This window comes from Spermophilus citellus (assembly GCF_964194105.1).
Source record: "Spermophilus citellus genome assembly, chromosome: 2".
In the NCBI taxonomy this organism is placed as follows: Eukaryota; Metazoa; Chordata; class Mammalia; order Rodentia; family Sciuridae; genus Spermophilus; species Spermophilus citellus.
Window position 1 is genome coordinate 88,464,060 of NC_138183.1, and position 17,739 is coordinate 88,481,798.

Genomic DNA, 17,739 nt, shown 5'->3' on the forward strand with positions numbered 1-17,739 from the left:
TAAAAGATGTTATTTGAGCCAGTAACTAAAGAGCAGTTATTTCAAGCCAAATTATCTAGATTCAAATCCAACCTAACTACTATGCAATCTTGGACAGTAACTTCTTCATATTTCTGTTTCCCCTTCTGTAAAATAGAGAAAATACTGTTTATAGGGTGGTTGTGACAAATTAGTTAATGTATAAAATGCTTGTTATAATTATTCTTACTTTTCTTATCTTTTTGACTGAGAGCTACAGTTGAATTTCTGTTAATTCAATGTGATAACTCTACTATTTAGGCAATTTTTCTTTGAAAACTAATTAATTTGTTTAACTTGTACCCCGCCCCTTTCAATTGCTGACTATATACACTCAAACTCAAAAGGTATTTGTGGGAGACCAACCTCGCCCCAACTGAGTTAGCTCCCCCTTCTGGGTGATGAGGCATCAGGCAGCAGCCATGCTGCTAGACTGCCCGGCCCTTCTAGGGTTCCAGTAACAGTGTCTTCCTGTAGAGGCGTGTCTCTCCACAACCCCAGGGACCTAATCACCTCACCTGTCTTTGCAACCCTGCCCCCCTTGACCTTCATTGGACAGGACTTTCCCCAGAATTTAGAGTTTCCCAATAAAAGCCCACTCCAAAGCGTGCTCACTAGCTCTTGCTAGCCTCTATTGTAGATCCTCGCTTCCTAGCTTAGGGAGCCTGAGATAGAGGGCAGAGGAGCCATCCCCGGGGCTTGGTTTAAAGGTACATTGTGTGTCTGTGTTTTATTTCTAACTCCCTGAGAATTTCCCCTGAGTGATTTAACAGTTTATCACCCAATATTCTAAAACTTATTATGTTAACTCATTAGCTTTGTCATTTTCCGTTATTCCATCTAATGTACTTTTATCAGGCATAATACACTTGACTCTTCCCTTTGACTTTCTAGTTTATATAATACTGTTTATAATAATTTGTTTTTCCTATTTTCTCAAGTTGGAAGCATCAATTTAGTTTTTCCATATCCTAGAATCCAAGAAGTATTCTAAGGTTGGCAAACTACAGCCTGCACAGCAAATTTGGCACACAACCTATTTTTCTATAGCCCATAAGGTAAAAATTGTTTTTACATTTTCAAATGGTTGGGGGGGTGATCTAATGAAGATAAATATTTTGTGACATGTGAAAAGTATCTGAAATTCAAATTTTAGTGTCTGTAAATCCTATTTTATTGGAACAGTCATGCTGACTTGGTTATTATCTATGGGCACACTTTTGTACTACAAAAGCAGAGTTGGAATACTTGCAACAGAGTATAGCACTATCACTGCTTCATATTGCTGCTCAGTGTGACACAAACAAGAGTCAGTCAGTTATAATTCATGTCATATGAAATTGCTGTAGAATCTTTTTTTTTTTTTTTTTTTTTTTTTTTTTACTACCAGGGCATACCAATCATATCAAAAGAAAATAAGCGGGGTGCGGTGGGTAGACTACAAATGAGACGGCAAAACACTGTTTATTATGAAATGACATTGAAGGCTACAACATACACAGAGATTGCCACACTAAGCACTAATCACAATGTTCCCTACTCACAAGAAAGCAATGGTGAGGAAAAATATCAAAATTTAAATATCTTATCACAGCTTAATTTCCTCACGAAAATAAGGCTGGAACCAGAGCTAAGTTTCCAAGTGGCTTATTTATTGGCCAATTAAGGAAAGTCATCTACCAACAGTGATTAATTAGCAAACTTAATTAAATTTTAATTGTAGCAGCCAAATAAATCTTTAACCTTCTGGGAGAACAGTCTTTTCTCAAAGAGTTAAAGACATTGAGCACAACAACAATATGCAATTTAAAACAACATAAATGATTCCGAGTGATATTCCACGGTTACTGATGAGTCAACAGATGTTACTGATACTACTTAGATCTATTGTACTTGAGAAGTCAATGCCAAGTTTGAAGTGACTGAAAATTTGGTTTCATATAAAAAATCTGCATGGAACAACTGAAGTGAGACGATTTTCAAAGCTGAGAAAATATTAGCACTTTGGAACAACCTGAAGTAGATGTATTATATAAGATGGTGAAAAAAATACATATAAGGGTTGAGTTGGATCAATCTACAAAGCTTATAAAAATAACAAGGTAGTTAACAACTATGGTTATTCATTATTTTATTCATCAGCAGATAATCTGCAAAATATTTTAGTCTGTGATGTTATTGAACTAGATGAAGTACCCATGATGAACACCATTTACTCTTAACTTAATAGTCAATCCCATAAATTTTTGTTAGAAATAGTTCAATATCCTGACATGCCCAAATACAGTGGCTTCACAGAGATAAAGTTTCATGACTCAGATTAAAATTTTTCTAAATGAGAACCACAACAAAACCAACATCATTAAACATTTAGAAAAACTTTAAAAATTAGTTTTTTTCTAGAGAGTTTGGTAATTTATCATTTACATGTGAAACTCACACTGCAGTCAAGTCATTCTCACACCTAAAACTGTTTGAATCACAAGGAAAGTCAAACTGGGTTTTTTGTTTGTTTTTTTTGTGCTATCAAAAATTGCAACAAGGAGGTGGGGTTGTGGCTCAGAGGTAGCATGCGTGAGGCGCTGGGTTTGATTCTCAGCACCACATTAAAAAATAAATTAATTAAAAGTATATTACAAAAACTGCAACAAGATCTCCCTTCCCACAAATTTGCAGATTTATTTTTGAGTTCATATTACCAGTAGCACTTTCAGCTCCAACCCAAGTGTAAAGGAACTTTCACATTTTAAAATTCACTGAACTGTGTGATTGAGGAAATACTACTTTAAATTTGAAGTGATTAATCTACAATGCAATGGCATGCTAAAGCCAAAGAATCTAGCAAAAATTCTACACATGCCTATCCCAACTGATAAATATGCTATTAAAACCATAATTTTGAAATAAATTCATATTTTAAATGAAATAAAAGTCTCATTACTTGTCAGTATTAACTGGTGAACATTTACAATTTTGGTTAAAAAAAAAAAAAAACACTGTGAACCCCAATTAAACAAAATGGTATCCTCTAAAAGTTCATTCCTCTCATTAGGAGATATGTATGAGAAAAACACTGTACTTAATTATTTCTATATTTTTATTTGCACCAATAAAAAAAATCTGTGGAATTTTGTTCTTCCATGATGTAATAGTCTTAATTTTTGCCTCTTGGCATGCAAAACCTCAAGTATTATCTGAGCCTTTACATGAAAAGTTTGCTAGTTCTTCACTTTCTACATTATTAAATTTTTATAGGAAAAAGAGTTAAGAATTTTGACTGTTACATGCATATATGTATTCAGACATATAATACACATGTCAAAATTTAAAGAGTTGAGTTAGAATCATAATAGTGATCTACATGCTGACACCTAGACAGGCTGGCAGAATAAACTAATTTTTCTTATTTATTTTAATTTGATGGGAGCATCAACATAAAATGTTAGAGCACTAAGTCATTAAATTAAAAACCTCAGTAAAAGTTGCAAAACTGATTTTTTGTATGTCAACACCCTGCTATTAAAAACTCCAACAGCCTACTGGTCAGGATATTTGATTAAATCTTTGTTCTGTCTGTTCTACATAGCATTTAAAGTAGGAACAAAGCATCTCTCTCAAAAGAACTGTTAATAAGAATTAAATAAGTAAGCAGAATACAGGATTCTTTCTTTTTCTTGATTTAAAAATGGTTACTGGGCTAGAGTTTCGGCTCAGTGATAGAGCACTTGTCTGGCATGTGTGAGGCACTGGGTTCAATTCTCAACACCACATATAAATAAATGGGTAGATAGGTAGATAAATAAATACATAAAGTCCATCAATAACTAAAAAGAAATTTTAAAAAATAAAAATGGTATTACTTAAAGCCAGGCACAGTGGCTCATGCCTGTAATCCCAGCTATTTGGGAGGCTGAGGCAGGAGGATAGCTAATTTGAGGCCTGGCAACTTAGTGAGACCAGACTCAAAATAAGTGATTAGGATGTAGCTCAGCATCCCTGGTCAATCCCAGAATCAACACACACACACACACACACACACACACACACACACAGTTGTACTTCAATTTTTATAAAACCTATACTATTATCCAGAAACCTCAGGATATCCACTGGGTTCTATAAAAGAACATATACCACTGTGATCATCAATTACTCTCCTCATTCTGATTCTTCCCTCAGCAATGAGTTTTTAAAATGTTCCTCACCTAGAATATCATTTTTCCACTTCCTCTGCCAAAACAAAAGTATTTTTTAAAATATATCTAGGTCTGCTCATATAAGGGAAGTGCTACTATACTTCCATTTCTTCTATTTATATGCCAAGTACACAGTTAAGAGAAGTACCCCCAAAAGCCTGTCTTAGAGGATTAGTTCCCAGCCTATGGTGCTAGGAGAGGCAGCAAAAACTTTAAAAGGTGAGGCCAGAGGAAAGATCACTGAGGCTGTGCACTTGAAGGGGACATTAGACCCTAGTCCCTACTCTTTGTTCTTTTGCTCTCCGTAGCTACCATAAAGTGATCAGCTTCCTTTGTCACTCCTTCCTGCCTTAATGTACTACCTCTCCACAGGACCAAAAGCAATGGGCCAAGTGACCATGGAGAGAAACCTCTGGAACCATAAACCAAAATAAATCTTCCTTCTTTTAAGTTGATCTATCTCAGGTACACAATACAGTAACACAAAGCTACTAAAGGACTAATCCTGTCACTGTGGCTAATGATCACAGACCAAATTCACGGAAAACACTAACATCTGAATTTTAACTATATGGATGTTTTTTGTTGTTGTTGTTTTCTTGTAGTTGTAGATGGACAGAATGAATGCCTTTATTGTATTTTTTATTTTTTTTTAGTTGCAGATGGACACAATATCTTTTTATTTAGTTGCAATTGGACACAATACCTTTATTTTATTTATTTAATTTTATGTGATACTGAGGATGGAACCCAGCACCTCTCACGTGCTAGGCGAGCGTTTTACCACTGAGCCACAACCCTAGCCCCTATTTATTTATTTTTCTGTGGTGCTGAGGATTGAACCCAGTGCCTCATGCATACTAAGCAAGTTCTCTGCCACTGAGCTACAGCCCCAGCCCATATGAATAGTTTTTAAAAGGCATCCATTTATTGAGTCTAACCTATAGAAAAGTGGACAAAAGTAAATCCTTTATCCACTCATACATCATAATCTCTAAGACCTTTACACAAACACAGATCTTAAAACCTTCCCACCCCTGAAAAATTATATGCCCCACAAGGTCTGGGGTTAAGACCTGAAAATCTACTTTTTACCAAATATGGGTACAGTACCTGTCAAGACTGCTAAAGATTGATCTAGAAAACAAAACCAGATTAAATCGAAGAAACGTGCTCTAGGAATAACAACACAGATAATTATGTGTTCCCTCTGCACTTCAGTTTATCTACTATTGAAATGATACTACCATCCACTTTTCTCAGCACTCTTATGAGCATGTGAAGACACAAAACTGCCTCTGGAAATCTTCAATAGCCCTTTCTACCACAATGCACACAAATGATTGACCATAACATATTTAAAGCTTCCTTTAGAAAACAAAAGTTTGCTGTCATCAATGGGCTTGAACATAGAAATGTATACGGCTTATCAGATGTCAGACTCCAAGGACCTTCCTATAGGCACCAGAAGCATTCACAAAAGAACCAAATCGTGTTCACTGAGAAACAATTGTAAGATATGAACCATTGTTCTACATAAACCAACACCTAAACCCAAGCCTTCAGAAAGAAATGGCCTAAAAAATGGACATACATCTAATAGTTCTGTAGGTTTGGTTTGAGAACAGAGCAAAATTCAAGAAAGCACAATGCAAAACATTCACCAAGAACAAGAAGCCCAACAACAGCAATTACCGAAGATGGAGTCAAGACTAGTTCCTCCCAGACAAAGATGGACATACTACCCAGATCCTCTAATTGTGCCTATCCTGGAGCCCTAGTTTATATGAATCATGTGACACCCTCTCCAATTCAACATATGCCCCAATTTTAAAGTATCCACAGACCACTCTTTTGGCCACAAAATAGTTCCATTTGGCTGCTGCCAAGATCCTACCATATACTGCTTTTATCCCATCCAGGTTTTTCCAAGTTTCAATTCTAATTCTTTTTGCTCTTCATCTTTTATAAAGTTGAGAGAAGCTAGGCAAAATCGTCATACATACTGTAATGATTCCCATGCAAGGGACTACTTTTTGACAAAAAGGAACAAACTAGAGAAACAACATGGATAAATTTCAAAACAAGTATATGAAAGTAAATAAGACACAAGCAGGGGAACCTAATCCACAGTGGCTGTCGATGTGGTGAAAAGAACTAAATAGAAAAAAGGCATAAAAAAAATTTACTGGAGTGATGGAAATGTTTCATGTCCTAATCACAGTGGCAGGCACCTGGTTATACAAATTCACTGAAATATGTAGAAGCAGACACCTAAAATACACATTTTGCTTGGTACAGTGCACAAGCCTATAATCCCAATGATTCAAGAGCTAGGAGGCTCTTGAAACAAAGGATTGCAAGTTCAAGACCAGCTTCAGAAATTAAACGTGGCCAAGCAACTTAAGAGTAGTTTATCTTTTATTCCTCCTACTTCTCTGACAATAAATAAAGAGTTGCTTGTTTTTCTACCTTTTATTTTTCAGTCACCTTCTCAGTAATAATCTTATTTGCTCTGCATTACTTGAATGACCTCATAATCAAGTTCCCTTCATTAATTTTTGGTTTCTCCAATACATAATTCAAATAGTAACAAGAGTACTTCCTTCATCATTCCTGTTTAAAAATCTTTCCCTGAGTAAGTTCTGGAGATCTACAATATAGCATAATGACTATAATTAATTACAATGTACTATACACTTGGAAACTGCTAATAACTTTATTCTCACCACAGGAAAAAACATAAGTGTATGAAGTGACAGATGCAAATCAGCTTGATTTAATCACTCCACAATATATTCATATATCAAAACATACTGTACTCTGCAAGTGTATACAACTTAAAATCCTTTCTCTGCCCCCCTAAAACACCCCACAAAATCTGCAACATTGAAAGATACTTCATAAAAGGTATACATCATCCACATACAAATAACACAGCAATACTTATAATCCCATTATAGGTGAAGACAACAATGAAAAAAGCATGAATTGTTACACACATACCTCCTGCTCCAGGCACCAAATTTGGCCCAGTAGTACTTTGTCCAGCAGTGCCACTGGTAGTACTACCAGCAGTGCCACTCACAGTGTTTGTAGTGCCACTAGAAGCTGATGAGCTCTGGGAAGCCTGTGGAGCCCATGGATTGGGTAAGGGATCTCTATTTTCTGTACGAGAAGGTTGACTACCTTCACCTGAGGATGTATTGCTCACTAAGGAAGCAAATGGATTACCGCCAAACTGTAATTTAAAAAAAAGACATGAAAATCGGAAATAAGCTTTTAAATAATAGATATAGAAACTATTTTTTAATGAAATCACATTCCCCACATTCCTCAATCACACACATATTTGCTTTAGAAGCTACTTCAGGGCTTAAGCCTTGGAACCAGCGGATCACCTGCTCTTGTGCAGCACTCAGCATAGGTTCCTGAATGTCCGTGTACATGCGCCGCAAAGCATTATATCCCCCAGGAATACTTTCAAGGTTGCTCAAGGCTCGGTCCTGGTTTCTCATCATTTCCTGCATCATTGCTGGATTCCTGGCAAGTTCCAATGTCTAAGGAAAAAAAATATGTTTTAAAAAAAGACTGAACTACATAAGAATTATCTTAGCCATTAACTACTGTTAAAGTTTATGGAAAGCCATTGTTTCAGACTAGCCTCTTCCACTATGCCCCAGTACACCAAACCAAACCAGAATGGAGTCACCTGTACTACATGTGCCTTGTAATCAAACTGAACTTGGAAGGTTAGTTTAAAAACAAAATGATAGATTCCAGTTAACCTTAACCAGCATAATAGGAAAGCAACTCTTTACAATGATCAATCTTTAATTTGCTTTTTGTTCCTTGTTTTTACTTTCTTTTTCTGTTTTTGTTTTTTAGTAAAAGGGACTGAACCCAGGGGTTATTAACTGCTAAGCCACATCCCCAACCCTTTTCTGAGACAGGGCCTCAATAAATTGGTGAGATTGGCTTTCAACTTGTGATCCTCCTGCCTCGGCCTCTCAAGCCATTATGATTATAGGTATGCACGACCACACCTGGCTCCCAATTTCTACTTTTTTCCGCTCTTTTTTTTTTTAAATCTCCCAGAAGCAAAATTCATTTGCTCTACTCATGAGAAGACTCACTTTATTTTACAGAATGAGGTATAAATCCAGAATCACAAAAGCCAATTTGAGCTTTATACCAAATTTATAATTTTTAAGTCAGAAAACTATTTTAAATAATTCATGGTAGATTTTACCTCAAAAAGTAAGCTACAATTCAAATAACATCAAAAAGGAAGCATTTTGTTATGAATAAAATGCCCATATCCAGAACTGAACCTTTTGTTTCTTAAATCCTCAAAATAAGTGACTTTTAAATGTAGCATAAAAATCCTGGGTTCATATAGTCATCAGGGGTGGAGCTGTGGCTCAGTGGTGGAGTACATGCCTAGCATGTGTGAGGCACTGGATTCAAATCTCAGCACTATATAGTTATTAATTAATTAACTAAAGGTCCATCAAAAACAAAACAAAAAAAATTTTAAATAGTCCAAATTAGTGCTTTGATGAGTTTTCCTAAACAGTGAACAGAATTCTCTTTAGCTTAGTAGTATACACAGGGCAATCTGTGTCACCATAGAAAATTTAAAAAGAAACATAATTTTTTGGGTAAATAAACTGAAATTATTTTTCTACATACTTGTCTCATTATATCTGGATTATTCAGCATATGACTAATTTCTGGATTTCTCTGTATCAACTGCTGCATTTGTGGATTGGCCATAATTAACTGCCTCATTAGATCAGGATTTGAGAGCATGCTCTGGACGAAGGGATTTTCCATGATCTGGACCATCATTTCAGGGTTGGACAAAAGTTGTCGCTGCATTTGGCTCTGTAGTTCAGAGAAGTTGGTAGTATTCAAACCTAAGCTACTCAGACCTGCAAGTCCTCCAAGGCCACCTAACAGGGAAAAAAACACATAAGAAATTTTAACATTACCATGCCTGTGCTAAAATATGAAGATTCAAAAATATTATCTGACTCAATAGTCCAAGAAACAGTTTTAAAACAAAAACAGAGTTCCTATTACTCACACACATTTTATTTCTATACCTGAAATTAGCCAAAACTAATACTGATGGCACTAGGTTCAATTCTCAGCATCACATATAAATAAATAAAAGTCTATCAAGAACTAAAAAAATATTTTTTTTTAAAAATGTATTTGGTCCTTCTCCTTGGTTCCTGACAGAGTTCCTAAAACCCTTAGAATTTTCAGAGTGGTAGGTGTGATGTCTTTTGTAATTCATAATAGACTTTTTTGATTTTTTAAAGCTAATTAGGGTTAAAAGTATAGGGTCTCTTCATAGCCTCAGGACAGAGCTGGTCATCTGAAAGACCAAAGGATGAAATGGAACTTTTGAGCCCCACCTACTGACCTCCAAGAAGGGAAGGGGATAGAGTTGAGAGACTGAGGTCTACACAAACTTTCTAAAAACATCTTTCAGGGTTGGTGAGAACACCTAGATAAGAGGAGAACAGTGTATTAATTAGGGTATGGAAGCTTTTTGCTCATCCTCTACCCACCCCCCTCTATACACAAACACACCTTGCCCTATTTACCTGTTCAAAGCATTGTTCTGTTCCAGTTATATTTACTTGTTTATCATAAAGGATACAAGTAAAGTGTTTCCTGAGTTCTGGGAGACCTTCTAGCAAATCTATACTGAGGGCCGCTGGGCAAAGGAACTCCCAGTTTTACAGCTGATTCATCAAAAGTATAGGGTGGCCAGAAACTTCCAATTCATTTTTGAAGTGGGGATAGTCTAACATGTGAGTCCTGACAACTAACTTCTAATAAAGTGTCAAAACTAAACTGAATGTACAACTATAATGCACCAATAAAAAAATACGAGAAAAAAGACTGAATTGAACATTGAACATCCACAGCTGGTTTCCGAGAATTGGTTGGTATCAAAGCATCCCGGAAGATGCCAGCTAAAGAAAGTAGCGGGACCCCACACAGGACTATACTTCTATCTTCCACAACCCTAACTTACATTAACAAGTAAAATGCACTATAAATTCTGGTTAAACTGCCGCTGCCAATCAAGGAGAAAGAAAGCCAGGAACACTCTAAAAATAGATAACCTCTTTGCAGGAATTAAATCACAGAAAAATCTAACAGATCTAAGAGAATGATTAAACATGTATCACAAAATGTTTGCTTTATGAAATTACATAACCAAACAAATGCATAAATTCCTCACTTACTGAGCATTTTCTATATATACAAGGGACAAGGTAAAAAATGCTTACATGGACTTAAGTAATTCAACAGATATATAATACAGTAATAAACTACCTAAGTGGAATGGCTGCTTTGAGAAGACATGATACTTAATAATAGAGAAGTGGGGAAGGTTGGGGGGTTTAAAACACACACACCAAAAAAAACCCAACAACAACAAAACAAAAAAACAGTATATACACAAAATAGCAATAAATGTACTGACATATTCTTGAAACCACAAAAAATTCAGTATGACTAGTAAGACACATATAGTGGTTACCACATAGTTCATGTGTAGCCTTTTATACTTGTACAGGGCCATGTGACAAGTTATGGCCAAAGAACTGAAAGAAATGATGTGTATCACTGTGTCAACTTCAGATGCTTAAGTTGCCTCTTCTGCCATGTTCCAAGTGCTGTAGCTACAAGACGGCGAAAATTCATTAGCTTGAGTCTCTGAAGGACTATAAGAATGGGGGCCTCAAAGGCCAGTGCAGCTGGGCAAGGTAGCATGCACCTGTAATCCCAGCAGATCAAGAGGCCAGCCTTAGCAACTTAGTGAGACCCTGTCTCAAAATTTTAAAAATAATGGCTAGGGATATGGCTCAGTGGTAAATTGCCTCTGGGTTAAATCCCCAGTATCAAAAAAGAGAAAGAAAGAAAGAAAGAAGAGAGGAGAGGGAGAGAGAAAAGAGACAGAGACAGAGAGAGAGAGAGAGAGAGAGAGAGAGAGAGAGAGAAAGAGAGAGAAGAGAGACAGAGAGAGAAGAGAGACAGAGAGAGAAGAGAGACAGAGAGAGAGAGAAAGAGAGAAAACAGAAAGAGAGAGAGAAACCCGTAGCACACAAGGAAGGTTTGTAACAAGAAATTAAACTTTGTTATAATAAACCACAGTGTTTGGGGTTATCTATTAAGACCAGACAATCTACTATAACTTCTGAAATGGGTAATAAATAAGGATGGAGCAGACAGGCATGGGTTATATCTTGAAAATCTTTCAAGAGAACTGAAACATCTTAAGCAGAAAAGCCACTGAAGATGATATTCTAACAGCACTATAGAAATGAATCAGAGCAAACATTATAAATGAAAAAATTAAGGATCTACATCCAGAGAGTACAAGGAGAAACATCTACATGGTGGTGGATATAAAAAGGTTTCAGACCAAGAGCCTCCATGGGGAAAAGAGGCAATTTCTTTTTTAATATTTATTTTTTAGTTGTAGTTGGACACAATACATTTATTTTATTTACTTGTTTTTATGTGGTGCTAAGGATTGAAACCAGGGCCTCGCACCTGCTAGGCGAGTGCTCTACCCCTGAGACACAACCCCAGCTCTGGGAAAAGAGGCATTTGAAGAGCAAGATGCTATGTTTGTTTTGTTTTTCTTTTTCTTCCCCACATTTCTTTGTTTTCTAAAACATCAGGTGACTAAAAACAGATGAATATAAGGCATGAGTTCAGAAGTGACGTAAATTGAGGTAGAAATGTGGAGGATCATCAGAATATAACCCACACTACGGAAGGGGGGGGGGTCCTACAAGTGAGATAGAAAAGGACTGGTTAGAAAGTTAACTATAGAAAAAACAATATCTAGGAGTTACAGGAAGGAAATTTCAAGGAGAGATTTTTAAGCATTAGGAGTTGTAGCTCAGCAGGAGAGTACTTGCCTGTCACATGCAAGGTGCTGGGTTCAATCCTCAGCACCACATAAAAATAAATAAATAAAATGAAAGTATTGTGTCCAACTACAACAACAAAAAATATATTTAGAAAAAAAAGAGACTGATTTAAAAATGGTGTTTACTATATTTGAGAGGTCAGTAGCAATCTTATCAAGGAATTTTCAGTGACATGATGGGACAAAAAAAAAAATAAAAGTCAATTTAGTGAAGGGAAAATATACTCAAAAAACAGAAAATGCCTTTTCTAAAGACAGCTAAGAAGGGAACCTACAGAGAGGATGGTAAGATTCAACAGCTTTACAGATAACAACCAGCAAAAGGAAAAGTTGAATATAGAAAAGAAAAAAAGAGTAATTGACCAAAAAAAAGACAATGAGGTAAGAAGCCGGGGTAGGATTAAGACTGGAATTAATGGGATTAGGGAGCTTTGTAGCTTCAAACAAATTAATTAAAAGCCTCTCTAGCCTTCAATATTCTTGTCTATGAAGTAAGGAAAGATGACATAAATTTACCTTAACAACATCCTTCATAAGTATAAACACTAATTATATCCTAATCTCTCTAGTGTTCATGTTAATAATTTTGCCATCTACTCCATGTTCGTACAAATATGTCAAAATACACTGTCATGTATAACTAAAAAGAACAAATAACAATAAATAATTTTGCCACCTAAAATTTACCTGCCTTAATCAAAGGAGACATATAGCATAATACCTTTTTAAAATAAAAGCAAAAATTTTTTTTAAAAAGTAAATATGAATATTCAAATTCATGCCATTCTCTAAAATCCTTCCATAGTATAACTGAATTGGCATAGTATAACTGAATTAATAAACTACTTATAGAAAGGATACAAGGTATGTTATGACCTTGATATGTGAAAATTGTGCATATAAAAAACAATGACATTTCAAGGTACTATACTAGACATACAATTTAAAGACTGAAAGAGGCTTTAAGTCATTCATCTATCTATTTCAACTTTTGTTAGCTTCAGAATATTTTTTACTTTTCACAGAACTCAAAAAAAAAAAAAAAAAAAAAGGATACATGAAAAGTAGTTTTAGCTAATATAGAAGATCCTTAACTGCTGGGCTTGCTCTCAGGCCACAGTCCTTCTATGCATTCAGGACAGTTAGAAAGTAATTAATATAGTCTAATTCTTCCATTTTACAAATGAAAAAATTATTGATTACAGCTTATGATCAACAACTGGCTAAATTTCTTAAGATGTAATTATGTAGTGGTCAGATCAGGTATACAAACACTACATCTTTCATTATGAAAGAGAACTGTGTCATTTATTGACAACTTATCAAATGCAAATAAATGTAAGCTAATCAAACACACTTGTATTCCCAACTTTTCCTTAACACCATCAATTATAGAAGTAAACTGCAGAAGGTTTTTAAAATTTGTTGTTAAAATTACTTAACATTTTATTCTGTCATTTATCTAAAGCTACCCTGGGAGGAAAAGGAGTTATTTGATTTCTACAAAAAATGACTAACACCACTTACCTAAACCAAAAGGGTTGCTAGTAGTAGAACCAGATGTTGAATTACTATTAGGAGCTGAAGAGGTGGTAACATTGTTTCCAGTGGTATTTGTTTGCTGAGCTGAATGGTCTTGAGGCCTAGAGAAAATAATTGAATCAAAGTAAGCAGTAAATTAATTTTAAAAGAACCTCTGATATCCCAATATCCAGAAACAAAGGGTAAATTCCAGATTCAAATTATCATAAAAATAACTAAGGACTAGGGGAAAAAAAAGCAGAAACATAGTAAAACCTTATAAAATACAAAATATACTGCAATTGGCCCTCCTCTTTGAGTATGATATACACATAAATATTTGTGTGTGTGTGTGTGTGTGTGTGTATATATATATATATAAAAATTATTTCATTACTTTCAAATATACTGATTACATCTTAAGAAAGGGAGAGAGGTTACACCTCACAGAAGATAATCGATGATTGGTCACATCCACAAAGCTTAACTCTATAAGGAACTTTTTATCTATCCCCTTCTAATTCTACAGGGCTGGGGGCCAGTTTTACTTTGATCCTTGAAATTTTTAAAAGTAAAAAATAAGAAGAAAGAATTCATCAAAGCCGGGCACGGTGGCACACACCTATAATCCTAGTGGCTTGGGAGATTGAGGTAGGAGGATGAGTTTGAAGCCAAGTCTCAGCAACTTGGCGAGATTTAGTAAGACCTTATCTCTAAATAAAATATAGAAAAGGGTTAGGAGTGTGGCTCAGTGGCTTTAAAACCTTAAAAAAAAATTTTTGAAAAGGTTGAGATAGAATTAACTAAATCTATGGCTTCTTTTTGATTCCAAGATGTACAGTTTTTCATTTTAACTGTGAAAACAGTATCTTGACTTGCAACTACTTGTACAGTCAGGCATCAACTCTAATGCCTGCACACATGTCCCTCTGTAGTACTGAGTGACTGAGTAGACATAGCATACACATTGAGTTAGATTACCACATGGAGTGTCCTCAGAAATTTACACCATTAATTGTCACTGAAAGATATTATTATGTGTATATAGAGGAGCACAGAACAGGAACAGGAGAAATAAATTTTTTCATTAGTAAAGGAAATAATTGTTATTGGAGGAACACCAGAATAAAAACTTGAATAGATATCAACAGCTGGAAGAAAATCCTGGAGAACACACCATAGTTCTCAAGAAATGTTGTACCATTGATGATCCTGACAGAACAGAATTTGATATCATAGGGAAAATATGGACAATGATGACTTGGTCAAAAGAGGATTCAGAAGACTTACAACCAATGTGAAGTAATTTTAGAAAGGCTTTAACCAATTTATGTCATCTATATCTTTTTTGTATGTACACAAGTGATATGATAAAATCCCATACCCAAATAAGTCTAAAGCCACTCTATTATGGTTTGGATGAGATGTCCCCCATGTGTCCTCTCACTTGTGAGACAATGCAAGAAGGTTTATACCAGTGTAACTCCACATCAAGTTCAACCAGAATAGCATCTGAATTAGAGTAAGTTATACTTCACGTATGTATAATATGTCAAAATACACTCTACTGTCATAATACATATCTAAAAAAGAACAAATTTTTTAAAAGAGCTCGATAAAATATAAACTTAAAACCTTAAAATCAGTGCATTAATCCCTTGATAGACATTAACTCGATGATGGTTCTGTAAACAGGGTGTGGCTAGAGGAGGTAGGTCATTGGAGGGTATGCCTATGGGATTAATATTTTGTCCCTGGCAAGCATTGTCTGTCTGTCTGTCCCTCTCTCTGCTTCCTGATGGCCATGTCCTGAGCCACTTTCCTCTTCTGCCATGATGTTCTGCCACAGCAGTAAAAATTCAAATTAAAACACATTCCATCACTAAAGATAAAATAAAATTGTGACAAGAAAATTCCAGCTTAATTAGGAGTATTCTGAGTGACACACAAAATAAAGGTCTCTCTTAAAAGCTGATGGTGCTCAAATTAATGAAATATGCTTATTGATTTGTAGTTGGCTAAGATACCCAAGATCTTTGTCTAAAAATCTCCCTAAAACAAAAATAACTAAAAATGTATTAACTTGCTTGTTCTCCAATTCAAATAACTTAGATATGATGACTGAATACTGCTGAATCCTCTAAAGTATTAAATGATTATCTGACAATGTATAAGTGCTACTGTTTTCTAAAACATTTTATTAACAGTAACAGAGAAAGGAATTTTAATATTTAAATATTAATGACAAGGAAAGCCCTTTAAACTCAAGACTTTTTTTTAAAAGAGAAATATAAATGTTTATTACAGTTTAAAGCCATGTGTCTTCTAAAACCATACCTGTTTTGTGTTTTGATGACAAGGTGAACGGTAAGTCCATCATGAATTCCATGCTGACTCAAAGTATCTTGATCTTTTAAAATTTTTCCAGCAAATATCAACACAAGTTGGTCAGTATGTGATTTAAAACGTTTAGAGATTTCTTCCTTGAACTAAATAAGATAAAAATAAATATGTATTACAGGTGTTTATGAAACACCATCCAATTTAGTTTCTAAAAGTACCTCAAATTCAAACAATACAACAACACATCTTTTCTGTGTTAAATTACCACTTATCTCTAACAAAAATCTTATTTTGATGTACATATTTTATATTCTATCTTCTGCTAAAGTCTAACAGTTCATTGCTTCCAATATCCTTTTCTTTAAAGTCAATGGGACCAAATTTAGTTCAAGCCACAAATTATAAGTTTACAATAAGCTATTCCCCAGATTTCCACCTCCAGTTCTGCTCCTTTACTTCTAATTGCATACTTGTACAGCCAACCTTATGGTCTATTATACTGACTATCCATAGTAATTTTTGCATTCAACAATTAACAAGTACTACTATGAAGAAACAAAATAAAAAGTAAAAATCTTTCCCTGAAAGTTAGTAATCCATTGAGAATCAGTCAAGTACATTACAAAGTACAGAGGAACACAGAAGGTAACTAGACAAGGCTTTCCAGAAGTGTAAACCAAAAAGAGATTAGGAAGTAACCATGAAAACCTGGAGAGGATTATCTAAAAACATGCAAAAACAGCAGAGAAAAGAACCTGATAATAGAACGATAAGCTAATATAATAGATCACTGTTTCTCAAATTTTTACTAAAATCACCAGAACAATTAGGCTTACCCAACTGTTCAAATCAGAAAAACCTCACAATGGACCTAGGAATCTACATTAACAGACTGCCTCAAGGAATCAGTCCAAATTTTAAAAAAAGAATAACCCTCTTCAAATCACTCTATGTGACTGCCTTATAGCAGTGGAACTAAGACAGCACTACTGCTAAGGAGATTTTTTTGGAAATAAATGGGTCATAAAACAAACCTTGGAAATTTCAAGTAATTAAATCAAAAGTATAAGAATGGTATTATATTAGAAATCGGTAACAGAAAATGGGTGACACACTGGCGAGTGATAATGACCAAATTATACTGTTATATCACGTGTATCTATAAATATAGAACAACGAAGCCCACAATTAAGTACACCAATAAATATAATGCATCAAAAATATATTAGTTGGGGTTGGGGATATGGCTCAAGCGGTATAGCGCTCGCCTGGCATGCGTGTGGCCCAGGTTTGATCCTCAGCACCACATACAAAGATGTTGTGTCCGCCGAGAACTAAAAAATAAATATTAAAAAATTCTCTAAAAAAAAAAAAAAAATATATATATATATATATATATATATATATATATATATATATATATATAATATATATATGAAAAATAACCCAGGAATGAAAAAGAGGAAGAGAGGGAGGAGGAAGAGGACTAAGAAGAAGAAATTCGTAATAAAAATTATTTTTAAAGTTCCCAAACCAATAAACCAAACATTTCTAAAAACGGGTCAAAAAGGAAACTTGAGAAGAAGTTAGGAAAATATTTTCAACTGAGCAAAAAAGAGGTAAAACTGTTCATATTTGTGATATGCAGCTAAATCAACGATTTAGGAAATATATAGTATTAAAGGCTGA

At 34.8% G+C, this 17,739-nt stretch overlaps 1 protein-coding gene across 1 annotated transcript in view; it reads right to left on the reverse strand.

The window, feature by feature from the left end:
- UBQLN1 (ubiquilin 1) overlaps positions 1-17,739 on the reverse strand; it is a 48,232-nt gene that overhangs the window by 12,885 nt on the left and 17,608 nt on the right. The window contains exons 2-6 of the mRNA XM_081266510.1: positions 16,045-16,196; positions 13,714-13,829; positions 8,910-9,172; positions 7,616-7,774; positions 7,221-7,455 (exon numbers count right to left, since the gene is read on the reverse strand). Coding sequence (XP_081122636.1) covers positions 7,221-7,455; positions 7,616-7,774; positions 8,910-9,172; positions 13,714-13,829; positions 16,045-16,196 — 925 coding nt within the window. The remainder of the gene's footprint in view (positions 1-7,220; positions 7,456-7,615; positions 7,775-8,909; positions 9,173-13,713; positions 13,830-16,044; positions 16,197-17,739) is intronic.